This window comes from Numida meleagris, chromosome 2 (genome assembly GCF_002078875.1).
Source record: "Numida meleagris isolate 19003 breed g44 Domestic line chromosome 2, NumMel1.0, whole genome shotgun sequence".
Lineage (NCBI taxonomy): Eukaryota > Metazoa > Chordata > Aves > Galliformes > Numididae > Numida > Numida meleagris.
This window is the reverse complement of record NC_034410.1, coordinates 29,337,028-29,353,986: the sequence shown is the minus strand read 5'-3', so window position 1 is coordinate 29,353,986 and position 16,959 is coordinate 29,337,028. Positions and strand designations below refer to the sequence as shown.

The window sequence follows — 16,959 nt, the reverse complement described above, 5'->3', positions numbered from 1 at the left end:
GAGAAGAGGGCATTACTGGAGAGAGAGAGCTTCACGCTACCTGTATTTTGTTTTCACAATGTTTATAAGTGTGAAACAAAATCCATGCAAGGATTATAGCTCCCCACAGCTCGTTATTTCTAAGTTTATCAACATTCCCGAGGGATCAATAAAACTAAGATGATTATCTCTGGCAGGATTTCTTGGGGGAACATACAGACAGAAAAAAATGACCCTGTTCCTTTTAACATGGCAGTTACACTACAGGCTTCTCATTTCTGTTTCCTTATTTTGACAGGACTGTTTGGAAGTATTGATTTGTTGTAGATAGCTAATTTTATGCTATCAGAACTCAAGTTAGCTATTCCAGTTCTCCACGAGCACACAGGACATTTCCATTAGTATTGTGAACATTTATATGGTGTTTTGTTGTTGTTGTTGCTTTTGTGGTTTACTTTTATAACATTACAATAAGTTCAGTATTCACATGAGAACAATATGTTATTGATATAGTATATAAAGAAACTAAATTCTAAGAAACACTGAAAATTAGCACACAGTATTAACAGAATCTTTCAAGTAATTGATAAAACATTCTTCTTTTTTCAAGCTTCGCGTGAACTCATCATGCATTAGCACAGCAGAACATGAATTCACTTAGTTAGGCAATATTTAAATACCAGACAGTGAGCTCAGAACAGTAGACAGAAAGGCAAAAATTTGCTTTAAAGATAGAAAGACTAACACAGAGGAGTATGTTGAAAATGAAGCCAATACACATAAATTCAAAGCATTTTTGTACAGAGCCTTATTTATACCAGGATACAGACACCTTTATATGTAGACAGAACATTAAACTGACTGACAGACATGAACATTAGAAACAGGATTCATGTCTATGTCATTACATACTTACCTTTAGTAAAACCTGAGGATAAAGAATAAAGCCTAAACAGATACATGCCAAAATCTGTACATATTTGAACAAGGAACAAAAGGAATCCTGCTGAAATTCAGTTTACATAGAAGATCTGTTGCAGATAGACCCACTTAGATGAATCTTAAAAAAAAAAAAAACTGAAAAAAAATATTGCTCTTTTTCCACTGTCTTTCATGACTCCAGAGAGGTAGTAGGATGCTTGCTTTCCCATGAATAGAGGTGTACATCCCCATACTGTAGCCTTGTTTCCTTTGGTGGCACAGTTGTTCCTTTTCTGCATGGTGCTGCATTAGAACTTTGGGCTACATTGTGTTTGGGTATCTACTATACCACTGCCTGAACCTTTCCAAGATAAGTATTCAAAACATCACCATAACACAGTGGGTTACTTCAGAGTTTAAGACTTACCATCTACAGCAGAGCTCCTTTGGTATTTCTATGACAAAAGGAGAGAAAAGTAAAGCTAGGGATCTTTTTCCCTGGGGCAAAACATAGTGACTGTGGCAAGGTGTGAGCACTCTTCCCCTGTCTGGAAAGGGAGCTCTTGGTCTGCCCAGATTCCAAGTGCACCAAAAGCCACCAACCAGCCTAATATTCCAAGCATGCTGAGAAGCCCGGCTGAGAGGAAGCGCATACTACCTTCAGCCTTATACTAATTTGGCCAGATGACCTATAGAGGCATTTCCAGTCTCAGTCATTGTGTGATTCTACTTAGCATTGCCCAGCCATGTACCTTTAAAAAGAAGCTGTCAGGAAAATAGGCCAGTGTAATTCCTAGTGATGAGCAAAGTCCTCAGCAGAACTCTGTTCCATGCACGAGTTGATTTCAGTTACACATGTTAAAGTCAGCTTTCTCAGCAGCCTCTGTTTATTTCATATGGAGACCAGATATCTAACTCAGAACAACACTAAAAGCTCTACATCCAAAACCAGACTTCAAAGTATCTTATTTTCTACACATCTAAACCCCTTAAAATATCTAGCCCTTAGCTCTTAATATTAACAGTGCTCAAAAAATGGCATTCTTAGACATTCACTTGTTTTTAATGGAAAGGTTTTATTTTTGCCACACTCTGTACAGGTTTTAGAATCAGGAGCAAATGACTGAAACTAATAGTTCATTTCTTTGTAGAAACTGCTTTAGTTAATATACAGAAATGTATCCATTTCTCCTTTCAGAATTAATATTCCTTATGTTATATATATATATATATAGTCATTACAAAGTTAGAAGAAATCCTATTTCTTTAAATTTAAAAGGTACTCCATAGAGTATACTTTACAAGGTGCAAACCCTGAAGTGGCCTTAGTGCCATCTTTAACCTTGTTTCTGCTTCTGACTCAGTTAACTCCTACAATAACAAACATCAGGGCTACTTTCAGTCACAGCTGCCAACAAAGATCCTCTTCAAGTGGTACCCTGAAAATGGTAACCATATTCTAACCAGGTCACTTTTGCTGTAACATGACCCTAAGCTATGCCATCCAGCAGGGAGGGTAAGAATAAGGGTGGTGAAAGAACGAGGCAATCCTCAGGTACCTCTTTAGGACAATTTTACAAGCTATTCATACTGCCAGAGCAGGAGCCAGTATCTGGCCCTGGGGGTCTAGGAATGCAGTGAACAAGAACCTGTGATTTAGCAGAGCAGTGTTAGCAGCATATAGATTTGCCAAGAAAACAATAATGGACATAAGGGAATACCATTTTGTCTTGCAGAGGAAACTAGTAGAAGCCATGAACACAAAAATGGACGTTAAACATTTAACTGTGTGATGGAAACAAAGAGTTCCCTGTCTCCACTTTTGAAGGTCCAAGAGGACAGCATTGGAGAATATACATGAAAAGTTAGTGCTTGCAGACTAACATATATGCAGCTGTGACAGCCTCTTAAGCCAAAGCCAGTGCTAACCATACTGGGGAAAAGGCAGACAAACATTTTTAAAAACAGAGTGGTCATGGAGATAGGCTGCACACCACATATAATTAAAGTTGTACTGCTATATGAAATAATAATAGTCATTCAGATATATAACCATTCAGAATATAACCATAATTGCTGGGATAAAGTATCTAGGAGATGGTTCAATAAAAAACTTTGTAATTCTGTAACTTGCAAAATCAAAGGAAATAAAATACTATCTAAAAGACTTTATTGGTAATTTTGACATCTTTTATCAATCATATCTGTAACACTAGCAAAATAAACATTTATTATATATTACACATCAGACATTGTTAATAATATTGAGCCTAGGCAGCAGAAAAAAAATGCTTTCCTTCTGTGGCTGCTACAGATTGCTCAGAAAGTCAGAGGGAGAGTTACAGGGCAGGGGGTGTTTCAAGGAGGTAGAAATGAGGGTAGGGAGGAGTCTATAGAAGGAGAGTTATCCTGGGGCCATCTGAGTACAAGGCATCTCCCAGGAAAGGAGATATCTTTAGATAATCAGTAGAGTTAGGTGGCGTTTGCTGTTGTTCCAGCAGGCGTGGAAAATTTGCTGGCCTGAAATATTACTGGAGGAAGGACACTGTACGACCAGGAAGACATTTGTTTTCAGCCCTTTTTGCTTGTTATGTCCTGAGAATTTTTGTTCTAATAAATGCTGCAGAGTTTCAAAAAATAAATGGATTATTTTTATATAAATACTTTCAAGAGTAGAAAATCAAGAGTTGGGGGCAGATGTATTAATCAAAGTAATCCTGCTTATTCACGAGATTAGTACAATTATAGAATGATTTATCCACAGCCTTATGGGACAAAGACCTTGAAAAGAGTGCATTTGGAATGAGACTTTAAGGTTCAATTTAGTTGTCTGTGAATCATTCAAAGACAGCAGAATTTCAATGGCCAAACACATGAGATTTATGTTGGTATTGATTCAAGCTGATGTATCAGAACAAACCATCCCAGGAACATATATTCTGGTTTGGAGGAAACTCATTTCAACTGCTTTCATTCTGCTAAATGACCCCTGACTACCAACAGGGCAACTCTACACATGGTGTGCGCTTGCACTTGTACACACACATATATGATAAGAAGGAGAAAGGGCTTGCATTTTTCTTAACTCAGTTGAAGTGGATGGAAGCTCTCTTTTAACTTCCATTTTATTTATTTATTTATTTATTTTCCAAAATTGCTTCTTAATTCATTCAAAGTTTCTTAAAACCAGAGAGCAACCATACATCTACCAGGTATTGATAGTTTACTGTGCAGGTCTTTTCTGTTTCAAATTTGTCAAATTAAAAATTTATGGCACTTAAGTGTTTCTGTCACAGAAAAGGGTGTTGCCATTACCAGTGTTGACATATTTAAAGGATATACAAAGTAAACTACAGAGTAATCCTTATTATGGGTACTGTACTTAAAATAATTAATTCCAGCTTATAGTAGTACTGAATGAAGATATCTGAGACTGAAGAAAACCATTTCAGAAATGAGTTGCCCATTCTAATGGAAATTCATTTCCAATTGTGTAGAGTGGGTTTCATTAAATATACCCTTTTAAAATTACATTTGCATTGATTTTTTTCTCCTAGTCCATTGTAAAATATAAAAGGGGCAGCCACAGAAATGTACATTTTGTTACTAGAAAAGAAGTGAAGTCACTTTCAATAGTCACAGAACAACACTCAGCCTGAGTCTCACTATATACCATTTCCTTTTTGAGCATACTCTTTGCACATATCTATTTTCTTTTGCAAGAGAGGAAGGAGATCCATAGAAGATAACCATCTTGTTAATTTCCATTATGTCTCCAAGGAATAAATGCTATCTCTACAAATGCAGATATTTCGTGACCCTCATTCTGAAGGTTTGTAAGCTACACTGCATGCAAGAAATCATATGCAGGGCTCTATCTGCATTACTTCCCCAAGACTCAGGGAATATATCATAAGACTTCTCGTTATGTGGTGAAATTATTTATTAGATATAGCTAATGACTAGGTCAGAGTTATAGTCACACAGTTCCACATACTCTACTGTAAAGATCTGCAATCAGCCAGTATACCATCAAAAATCATCTACACAAAGCTGTTGTGGAAATGAGAAAGGACCAAAGATAGACACAGAAAAGCAGCTAGGCAGGAAGCTGTGACACTGACTCCATACAACATAAAAAGCTCATCAGCCATCAGCACATTTGCTAATTTATAAAAAGTTTGAAAAAGGTCAATCTTCATGCAGTCCTAAAGCTCATATAATCATATAGCAATTGTCATGGTTTTGTGATTTTCGGTTATTGGTATTCCACATCATAACATCATGTAGTGGATATACCTGGTTCTCAGAAGAGAAGGACTACCACAGTCCCCATGGTACTTTTCTCCTCTGTTACCATTTCCAGCCGGAGGGAAAAGATAAAAGCTCGCAGTATAAAAACTTGCAGATCACGAGACCTTGTCCCTTTTTCCGCCGTCTCTCGTCTTGGCAGCACCTCGCTCTCCAGCCGTCTTATCGTCAGTAGTAGAGTAAGGCCTACCTTGATTTTGGGACATTCTCTCTCTCTGTATTGGATTTATCAGCTTAAATTGTAATTATATTGTATTATAGTGTGTTGTTTTGCATTCTGATATCTTATTTAGTAAATTAGTTTGTTTTCTCCTCAGATTGTTGCCGCTGTTCTTTGCTCTCAGGGCCATCTCCTTACCCTTTTCCCCTTTTCCCTTTTCCCGGGGCGTGGACCCGTGGATCCCCCGTCCCCTTTGTCACGGAACCGGGCCGAATGCCCGTAAACCGTTGACAGCAATGTTGCCAGTATGGTGTTTATCACACATACAAATAAACTCATGAAAAATGAGTTTATTCTCTTAAACATTATCTCAAAGTTATGTTCAGTTGACCTTAATGAGTGCTCATTCTATTACTGAATAAACTTCCCAAATCCTTGATTTTGATGGGCAATTTTACCAACCTGATATAAAAAAATAAAAACAATCTAGAATTAAGACTACCCAGAGAAGGGACAAGTTGTCTTGATTTAAAAACAAAACAAAACAAAACAAAAAACCCACTGATTTACAGTAGCTACATAATTTCATTAAACCCTATTGTTTTACGTCCTTAGCACTGTCATTGATATTTTCCCCATTAGTCAGATGAAAGCTGATGTCTCTCAAGGGACAAGAAAAGTGAAAAGAACTCCAGCTCTGGGTAAGTTGTTGAACACTCTCCAAATTAGATGAACAAAATGCTGTGGTTCTGAGAAGAGAAAACAGGCCTGGTATTCTCAGGAAATTCAGAAAATTTGCTTTGAGTATGAATTTGACTCATGTCTGAATGTTCACTGAATCCCTCAATTGTTCTGTATACTTTCATAATTCATTCTGTAGTCTCACTCTTTTTCTTAGCAGATCAGCAGAGACTGTGGAATAAGCATGGAAAAGTCCTTTCCTTCCTGAAATGGATTTTAAATGTCTTATATCAGTCAATGCAGGGCAGTTTATGATTGTTACTTTCTATAATCTTGGCTGAGAGGACATTTGTCTCCAATATCATAAATCCTTTTTGTGTATTTAAATTTGACTGCATATACATCCATAAAATAAAAAAACTATTTCATTTTTATTATAGGAAATTCCTATTAGTCTTCCAAAATATATATATGTTGATACATCCAGCTGTAACAAATATTTGAGCGGCTTATGCACAACCACATTGACAAATTTGATAGTTCATACATCAGAACAGCAGTTTTTAAATGAGTTAATCAGTTTCTCATTCATGAGGCTTCTTTACTCAGACTTTGTATATGCTAGAAAGTTTTACTCTAAGGTACCCAATATTGCCATAGCTGTTTTGGAGGAAGGCATTCACTTTGGACCTCATTCTACAGTGCAGTGGATAGAGAGATACTCCACTGCCTCCTCTGCTGCTGCCTGAAGCACTGCCCTGGGGGAAGTTCCTGCTGTGCATTTTAAGTCTGCTGCTGTGAACTGGAGGACATGGAGCACTTCTCGGGGAACTGTGGGATTTCAGAACAAATCTGTGTGTCCTGACTCTTAATTTACTTTTCTTCTTAAGATGACATCAAACTGACAGCGCACCATCTGATAAAAATCCATGGTGATAAAATCACAGGAAAAATTAACAGCACGTTTCTCTACTGCTGTCATCTTGCTGTTTACATGCTGCAGAGCTGTTATAGCTTACGCACAATACTGGAAGGCATTTTTTGTCATCCAAAGATTCTGAAGATGTGGCAGATCTTTCCAGATTCCCATCACAGCTTAATCCTCCCACTCAGTGCTCACAGTACAGGCTCCAGAAGGTTGCTTCACATGCATATTTGCTCAATGAATGTGCATGGAAGCAGAGAGCTTCACTTATTTCCCCTTAGATCTTCACAAGTACATTAGAGAACTGGCATTTTCCTTGTACTAGAAATAACTGATCAGTGCAACATATATGTTTCTAGAGTTTCTAGAGGAATAATGGCAGCAAGATGGAAAAGCAACATTTAAAGTTATCCTAAAGATAGATCAGAACATCTGTGGAGCTAAAATCTCACAGCTAACTAAAATTTCAGCCAGGGCACAAAAGTCCCAGAATACACTGAAAAAAAAATCCTGAATGCAATTTGCCATATGATGTTGCTGAGGTCATCTTGTCTGAGCAAAACTCAGGTTTGTATGCAGTGACAAAGCAAACATAGGACTGTCAAAATAGCTCATGTCATTATCAGCGCTGTCAGTCAATCCTTAGTAACTTTTCTATGGGTTTCTTTCACTGTACATTATAAATAACACATGTGGATTGTTAGTTCAGAGAGTCAGCAAGCACACTGGCACCCAAGTCACTGGGTTTCATACTGGAAGTACAGGAGCAGGGTACATAAACACCCATTAGGAATGGCATGAGTATGCCCAGAATAGCATGAATGTGCCCAACTCACTTTCAAAACAGACCTTTTCTATTCCTGATGATTCGGGGAAAAGCAACTACTTGGCGCGTCTTTTTCTCAACTGGAAGATGCATGAGACTATTTTAGTTTTCTCTACTGCAGACAAAGATTCTATTCGGGACCAACAATATTTTTCCAATAAACAATTAATTAGTATTAAACTTAAAGTATTTATTTAGAGATTGTTGCAACTCCATTAGCAACCAAGGTCTCACAGTGGATGATGTTTGATTTGTTTCAGCTGTCCCTGACACAGATAAACAACCAAGAGCATTCATACTGTGAAAAGACACCACAAAGGCACAGAGATAAGTAGTAAAGATTTTGCACCAGTCCTGCTCATGCCAACTACATTCAGGGCACATCTCTTAATTCTTATCAAAACTTGCAGTATGTCATCTTAATGACTGCCATATGCCCTCCAGTCACCAGCTGTAAAAACTGGCTAAAAATTTTCATTAGTGCCATTGAGTGGGAATAATTTGCTATGAGTTGTGTTTTGAATCCAAGTGAGTTATGAAAGTTTAAGGGGGATGAACTCCTTATAATCAAACAAGGTACACAACAGGATCCCATACTGATGTACCTCTCCTTGATCTGAGATTTCAAAATTTATATGGCTTTGGTGTAGCACCTGCCTAATGATTTTAGTATCTGAACACATAAGTTTACTAATCATGTTTGACTGGATCAGAGATATATTACGGTGTTTCAACTGAATGCTCTTTTACATACATATATATTCTATTTATAAACACACATAAACATATGTAACCTTCATCTGATATGTAGCTAATATATTTTGACTGAAATGAGATATATAGAGGAAGCAAATTCCCAAGTTTCATTACATTTTGGAATTTAAAACAATCATTGTATAATGCTAATTCTAAAATATTTATTTGTATCTTGACTTGGGAAACAGGACTGAATCCATTAGTGTTTGGACTGGAAAGAGTATAAACAGTTTCATTAAGGAGACATGTTAGTTCCAACAATGTTTATTGGGGCAAGACTGCATTCAGGCTGCATATGGTGTACCTTTAAATAGGGCCGTTAAAATACCAAATAAAATGTCAAAGTCCGTCAGGTCTGGAACTTTTATAAATTGTTTAGACTGGGGTTAATTTGGATTTTGTACATCATTCTTTGCAGATCGTACAGAAAGGAGATAGGGACAAGGAGGCAGCCTGGAAGAACAATGAGGGGCAGTCAGCGTGGAGCAGCCAAAGGGAAGGTGTATTCTGGATCATTAGTCTCCTCGTCAACAGCATCCCTCTTCCCCCATAACCTGCTTGCCCACCGATTGCCTCCCCCCTCTCCAGGTGGTATCCTGAGGTCATGCACGTGACTAAATCATATTTAAAACAAATCACTTCAAAAGGCAGATACAAAGCAACTTGCCAGACACATGCACACAAAGAGTGACTTCACCTTGGGCTGTGGAACTCTGCACTCTGAAGAGAACAATGCTATTTCAGAGTGTCAAGAGAGTCTCCCCAGCAACTTCAAAGAGCCACCAGGCCTGCCACACCTTGGTGGCCATCCTCCCACCGCCCAGCAGAGCAGAGCAGGCAAACAAGGCCTGCCTTCAGCCCCCTGCCCTCCCTTCCTCCCACCCACCGCGTGGCCCGGACCTCACCTTCAGCTCCCGGGAGGCCACGCGGGCCGCCAGCTCAATGACACAGCCCACCGCCATGCGTGCCGCCCCGGCCGAGTGCAGCTCGTTCCAAACGGTGTCACTGTCCACCTGAGCAAACAGCCAGCCCCAAGAGGAGGGCAGGGGAGAGAGGGAGAGGGAAAGGGAGAGGGAGAGCATGAGAGAAAACAAACCTGTGAGGGAGGGCTGGCAGCGTGACAGCCCATGTACAATAACATCAGTCTTCCATCCGGGCCAGCTGAAAGGCCTTCTGGACATGGCTTTGCTTATGCTTTTTCTCTGCACGGGCTTCTCCAATGGAAACACATTCCTGTCATGCCTCACTGCCATTCCCTGTTTAGATTTCTTATTACAAACAGTGTTACATTGGCTGGGCCTGGCCTGCTCACTGGCCAGCAGACGCCCTGCGCTGAGTCCTCCTACTGGTGGGGACAGGGCTGCTGGTGAGGGACATGGCATCCCACTGGAACAGGCACCACTGTCCCAGAAAAGCGTGCCACCAGAAACTGGCTGGTGTCCTGGATCATTATGAAGTTTAAAAGAAGCAGTAAGATCTCTCGTCTTTCTGACCCAGGCAGGCATCATTTTTAAATGATTGGAATCACTGCTCAGCTTAATTTCACTAGCTACTCTTGCCACTGACAAAAAAATAAAATTAAATTAAAATGATATATTTCCAGTTTTGATGGATGGCTGAGTTTTGACTGAAAGGCTTTAGGTCACACAATAACAGATGAGTGTTGTTGCTTAAAGCAGAGAAAATTCTCACTCATGCATGCATGCTAGACAAGAAAGTGTCACTGTAAAACTTTATATGGATATTATATAAAGATAAAACACTATAATTATATTTCAAATACAAAATATAAAGAAAATCTTATAAATACTGCTAAGCAGCACTGCTCTACAGCTTCAATGAGAATCCCAACATTTTACTTATTAAATGTATTTTTAGTAACTATTGATTTGCTGAAACAAGCAACAAAGTATAGATGAAATATTGCATATCCTTTATATGATATTATGCCAAACTGATGTGATGGTGTGAAACAGTCTGAAAAAATTATCTAAAGAGGCAGCCAGACTTCCTTGATGCTCCATGAGAAGTGCATTTGGTTGTATCATACTGCACAAATTTATCATGAAAAGAAAAACGTTTAGGGATAGACAAAGTACTGCGGCAGATGCTATTTGGACAGCTTCCAAGTACACTGAGACATGTTTTCAGTTTGAACCATCAGCTTCTGTTCCTAATTTCCTTAAAAAGAAATAAAGAAAAAAGAAAAGGAAATAAAGGAAGAAATCAAGTACTTGAAAATGGATGCAACTGCTCCTCAACTGTGGAAGTTCTGAGAAATTCTCTGATTAGTCATTTGAAACAGAAAGTAGCTTGATCTTCTCTACACCTGCCAAATGTTTTTGCCATTACTGTTACAACAATATTATATTTCAAGCTACTAAAACAATCTTATTTTTCAGTTTACTGGACCTGAGTTTTCTGTCATTTTGATCAATGTTGTGTGCATGCAGCATAACTAATGAAAATAGTTCCTGTTCACAGTAGGCCTGAATAAAAAGCATGGGCTTCATGCATTGCAAAGTTCAGAATAACAATAATAACAGCACATTGTGTTTTCAACTGAGAATCTCAAAATATTGCACAAACACAATTAAGCATCATTAGCTCGATATGTGTTGATTTATTGTGTTTGTTGTTATTGGACTGAGACAGAAATCAGTAAGTAACTCAGGAAATTACAGCAAGATATAATGAAATCAAATAGCAAAAAAAAATCAAGTCATATTTAAAATTAGGTAGAACTTCAGGTTTTCTGTCTGCTACTTTAAAAAAACTGTGAATCAATTTTTATTTAAAAAAATAAGGAAATAAATAACTAGAGGTCATTGGTTAAATCAATTTAAGAAAGCCATAATATAGTTTGAAAAATACAGTGCAGCACTTTAAAGAAATATCAACAAGAGGTCTGGGAAGGAGTATTGTCTTGCCATTTTTATGGCTAACAAATTAAGGATAACATGAAGGAGTGGCTGATGAAAATGATTCAGTGGCAGTTACTCAGTAAACCAGGGCACGAGCAGGAGCCTGCATCCTCAAAGGGACTATGATTCATTTCCTGGAAGGCTGATTAAGTTAAAATTGTAACCACAGCTTGAGAGTACCCACCCTTCAAGACAGTTGCCTGCTCTGACACATGAGACAGCAGTTTCTCCAATCACTGAACACGGAGTACTGGCCAAGATATGGCATTTATCATGTTCTGCTTTCAGCTGTGTGTGAGGAGAATGAACCAGGACAGTAAGGCCAAATGTCTTCCACTGCACAATTTTGCTCAGACTATTGGAACCACTGCTACCTAATTGAACCTAGACTGGATGGGCAACCAAAAAAACAAAACAGAATTTCCTGAGGAGTTTTCAGAAATGACCACCTGAATATGCACAGGAAATTTAGGATATTCTAGCTCATCTCATGGGAGTGATGCATGTAACAAAATGTAAACTTTCAAAGCCAGAGGTAGCCAACTGAAGCTGTGTATCTTAGTACAGGGTTGTAATATAATAAGTAAACTAACAAAAAGATATCAATATAATTATCCTGACAAGGTACATTATTATAAACTTGGATGTCATATTCTGTTTCGTGTTCATGCAAAATTCCGATTGAATTTCTTAGGAACATCCTGTACAGAACAACTTATAAAAACGTTTAGAAAAACTTTCATCCTTCAGCCAAGACTTCAGCTGTCACGACTGGAAAATACCATCCTGGTCCATTTTATATCTCTATTAGTGCTATGTATTGCCTCAGATATTTCAGGTGCTTAAATAGAGATTTCCTTTTAATGCTATTCAATGTTTACTTTGTAACCTGCTGTTGAAATACAATTATGTATGTGGCCAACCCATTAAAATTACAGCTACTATCTGGCCTAATTGTCAAGCTGTATATGAAATATAGCTATGCAAAATATGACTAGATATGCCTTTCTTTATTCATGTGAGATGAAATAATTGCATCTCATATGAGGAAAGAAAATCAGATTAGTGATTTCACTTCCCCTTCATGTATAGACCAGATTTATCCAAAAGTCTATCCTGTTGCAAAATATGCATGAACTTGTGACAAATGTGATTTTTAAAAACAGTCTATTAAAAAGTCAGATGGAATTCAACAGACAGTTATTTTATATCTATCTCACTTTTGATTCTATGTTTTAGACATTAAAAAAAACCATAAAATACAGCATTTGTAACTTAATTCTAACAGAGAAATTAAACTTTTTTTTTCTGCTTAATTACATGCATTTTTTTACTTTAAGAATCCTTTTAAAAATTAACAGGACAGGAAAATATTCTGAATGTCTAATCAAAATGAAAAAGAATTTTTTTTTTTCAAAAGCATCAAATTGCCAGAAGAAAAGAATGAGCATGACACATATTTTGTTATCAAAAATCCTATCGCTACTGCAGCTCTTCAAAGACATGCTGTGCATGACATCAGCAAGAGCCAGAAAACACAAACCTTATCTGAACATTAAACTTTTAAACACACATATGGGTTTACTTCACTCCGAGTTTCCTGAATGAGCAGTGTAGGGTACAGGCTTTTTCAAGCACATCTAGTATAGCTCAATCATTGGCATGTGTAGCAAAGTTAATACTCTGTAAAGCTACAGATGATAGAAATTAAGCTACCTATCCCTGAAGTGGATATGGAGGCATTAGAGAGGAAGTGAATGACTCAAGTGAAAAGAAATGTAGGTAACTTTTCCTGACTGAATACAACTTGTGTTTCAAGCAGAGGGTGCAGAAATTCCCTGCTTTCAAAACAACAACAAAACAAAAAAAACCCACCCCCCAAAAAACCCTAAACCCAAAAAACCAAAAAACTAATGAATGTTTCCTGCAAGAAATATCAATATGATAAATTGACTTTTGCAATGAAGACTTAAAGCATACTGAAAAAAACCCAAGAAACAACAGAGATGTTGAAGCAGATAGCAAGTTTGTTCTGTACCACTTGAGGACTGGAATGTTTCATATTAAAACAGACTGACTATAAAGTTTGAAAGTTACAACTCCTTATACGTTGTTCAGATTGTGTGAAGATGAAGGACATCAAAATACTTTTGAGGGAGTACACATACGTGCCTTTTAGAAATCCCCATAGTAGATAAAATTTGAAATGTTACATATCCTGCTATTTCTTTTATCTGGAACTTTAGAGAGGCAAAAAAAAATGGCATTAAAAATTCTACAACATTCTTATAACTGTCTTTTGTTTTACCTGTCCTTTCCCCTGCTATAGAAACTGCATTCCTCATCCTCTGTTTTAATTGTTCTTCCTCCAGAAACCTCTCAGGATCTGTTTAATGGTCATTGTGTCACAGTTCTGCTGACCAGGTTTGCTGCTGACAGTCTGACAAACCCTGCAATTTTTCATACCATGTGTCTTATTCGTCTGTGTGAGTTATTTTTCTTCTTTAAATAATTAACTCTGAGTAAACTCTGAAGCTATCTTAAATACACCTTCACTGATAACTTAAGTGGCAATATAAAAGAGAGCGAAAGCTATAACTTTGGGATAGATTCTGACACAGAATCCTAGAGCTTGATTTCTCTTATCACACACACATACAATCTGTGATTTAACACAAATACAGCTTCCACAACGGAATTCTGATTTCATACCTAAAAGGAATTAAAAAATACATCTCTCACCCTGTCCTATAGTCTCTGCACAGCTGTTGCCATCATAAAAATGAAAACCAGTCCTCCAAGAGTTACCACATGGCCTTGTGAGAGATACACTCCTCATTCTCTAAGAACGGTTCAAAAATGCAATCTGTCATCTACCTGCTTATGGAAATTATGACCAGTGAGAGCAGTGACTTTGTGCTATGTGTACAATACCCTGCACAAAATCAGTAAAAAGCAGCACTTCTTCACAGTAGTTAAAAATTATTGTTTCGCTTTTCTTTAAAGAACAGAGGTTGGGCTTAACTATTCTTAGATGGAATTTAATTCAATATGCATTTATGTTGAAATATTTCAAGATGAATCTGGAAAAACTACCACTTAAAAATGCTGTCCTTTGATATAAATGGTTATAAAATAGGGAAGTAAATAAAATCTATGCAGATAACAACATTGTAGCTATTTACAGTAAATGAACTTGTTAAATTCTCTGAGAGAATAATAAGGAAGAGCCCAGACCTCTTCAGTGATACCACAATTGAATAAAACCTGTGTATTGGAGAGCAAATTCCTTTGTTTTAGTTTTAAAAGGATTCAGAGTCTCACAATCTTTCACTCACGCCAGAGCAAACATGTTTCCATTGCTGAGTTTTTTTATTTCTCTGGCATGAAAATAGAAATGGAATATTTTCCTAAAGTGTTGCAACCTCTAAAGTTTGTGTGTGGCATTTTGCTCTTACTGCCAACAGAGTCTGATGTTCTTGGAGAGATTTGGTGCCACTGAATGCCAGCACGTAAGTTTGGAATACTTTGCTTGTGATCACGAGCAGTGCAGCTTCCCAGGTGCCACACTCATAGCTCTCACTTCCCACTCCTACAGATGTACTAGTGCTCATTCATCACCTCTGTGATTTCCACTGAGAAGCAAAAAGCCCTCGGTGTGCTTCTCAGCTGCTGTTTCATCTCACCATGACTAAAGAAGCGAAGGTGTGCACATCATCTCCAAGGAACAACCTCTAATGAATGGCCTGTCAGCCACATCTCTCAGTAAGGAACAAAGAAGAAAAATTTTGTAATGGCTGACATCTCTTCCATAAATCCCACTTACAGGAAGAGTGGGCTTCTTTAGGAAAAATATGTACTGAGAGTTTCCTTTATTTTCACTCTTACTTTACAGCTGTATCATAGACTTGTTCTGTCAAAGGGTTTTCTAACTGCTTTAATCTAAAATGCTTGCCATAGAGAGTACTCAGAATATCAATTTTTCATACTTTCTTGTTTTCCAATGTGATTTACAAACAAATTACGAAGGGGAAGCAATCTTTAGACCCTGCAGGGATGAATCACTCACAGGATCTTCAGAGACCACTGCTTGAAAAAAAAGGTGGAATTCATCTAGTTTGCACTGGCTTTTCTCCTATATTTGAGTAACTCAGTAGAAGAATTTATCAGCAATAATATTCATGGAAATTGAGTTTTAAAAAGAATTTTAGAGGCTATTAAATCTGACCTCAAAAGCCTCTTTCAGCACAAGAACAAGGAATGTTGACTGTACCTGTATCTACTATATGTCAGATATATAGCATTTTCAAGTTTTACCTGACAACAGTGACCTAACTTATAAAAGTAACTATGTAAACTTATATATATAACTATATAAACTTATAAATCAAAATCAAATCTCTGAATATACTAGCAAAAATTTTCTAAGCAGAAATTAAAAATTGAATTCCTTGCATGGTTATTGATGGTGGTGGTTAGCCACAGTTAAAATAAATGCACCACTCCTATTTCCATAGAACAGGAATTCACCAGAACATTTCTAAAAAGTCAAGTAAATATTTGATATTTGTATTAAAAATTAAATCCTTTTTATTTAAAATGAGGATAAGAATGGAGATAAGTCAAGCTAAAACAGGAATACAATAAAATCTTCTGACAAAACAGTTTGATTCAGTCAGTCTCCTGAACCTCTTAAACACTTAGAATCTCTGGTTCACACAGCACACATTAAACACCCAAGAGGATCTAAAAACCTTAGTGAAATGGTGATGTGTGGATCATTGGTAGGGGGAATAGAGGGAGGATAGCATGGATTAGATGTGGATTAGAACTTGTTTTTAGAAAAAACTCATAAATAAAACACTTAGGTCCAGATTCAAGTCTCAGATACGTGGCATATATCACCAGATGCTTGTAAAAATGTTACTGCACTTACAGACCTAGCCCTGAGTACTCAATTAATTTAACTTGACATTTGTTTTAGTTTTTAATGGATTAGTGTGCGAAAATACTTGTGCAATTGCCTTCTTATGTTTGATCTTGCAGTTTCCAGGGGGTTCATGGGCAAATAGATAAAACAATGTATAACCAGTTGTAATGTATACAATTACAGAAATAATAACTTTTATGCGCCAAATTCAAGCTTTATTTAAAAAAAAAAATTGCCTGAGCACATTTAAGCAGTACATGGTATTTCAGCTTCTTTCTTGGACATAGATTATCTTTCTGTCAAAGGACACCATGGAACTCTGCTAGAACCTGGTGATTATTCGGACAAGTAGCACATGAACATTTCCTCTACAGAGAGCTTTTCTGTCTGTCTTGAGAGCTAAATTCTATCAATAAACACATGATGTGCTTTTAAAGGCAAATGTGAATGCTATTTTATTTACCAAATTTCCAGCACATGATTAACTCTGGAGAGATTGAATTTGTATACAGCACTATTGTATATAATGCTATTGCACTATTTACA

General features: G+C 37.2%; 1 protein-coding gene across 2 annotated transcripts in view; it reads right to left on the bottom strand.

The window, feature by feature from the left end:
* The window catches only part of HDAC9 (histone deacetylase 9), a 458,471-nt gene that overhangs the window by 104,050 nt on the left and 337,462 nt on the right, over positions 1-16,959 (bottom strand). For both annotated transcript variants that reach the window (XM_021386094.1, XM_021386092.1), the window contains one exon: positions 9,465-9,572. In XM_021386094.1, coding sequence (XP_021241769.1) covers positions 9,465-9,572 — 108 coding nt within the window. The remainder of the gene's footprint in view (positions 1-9,464; positions 9,573-16,959) is intronic.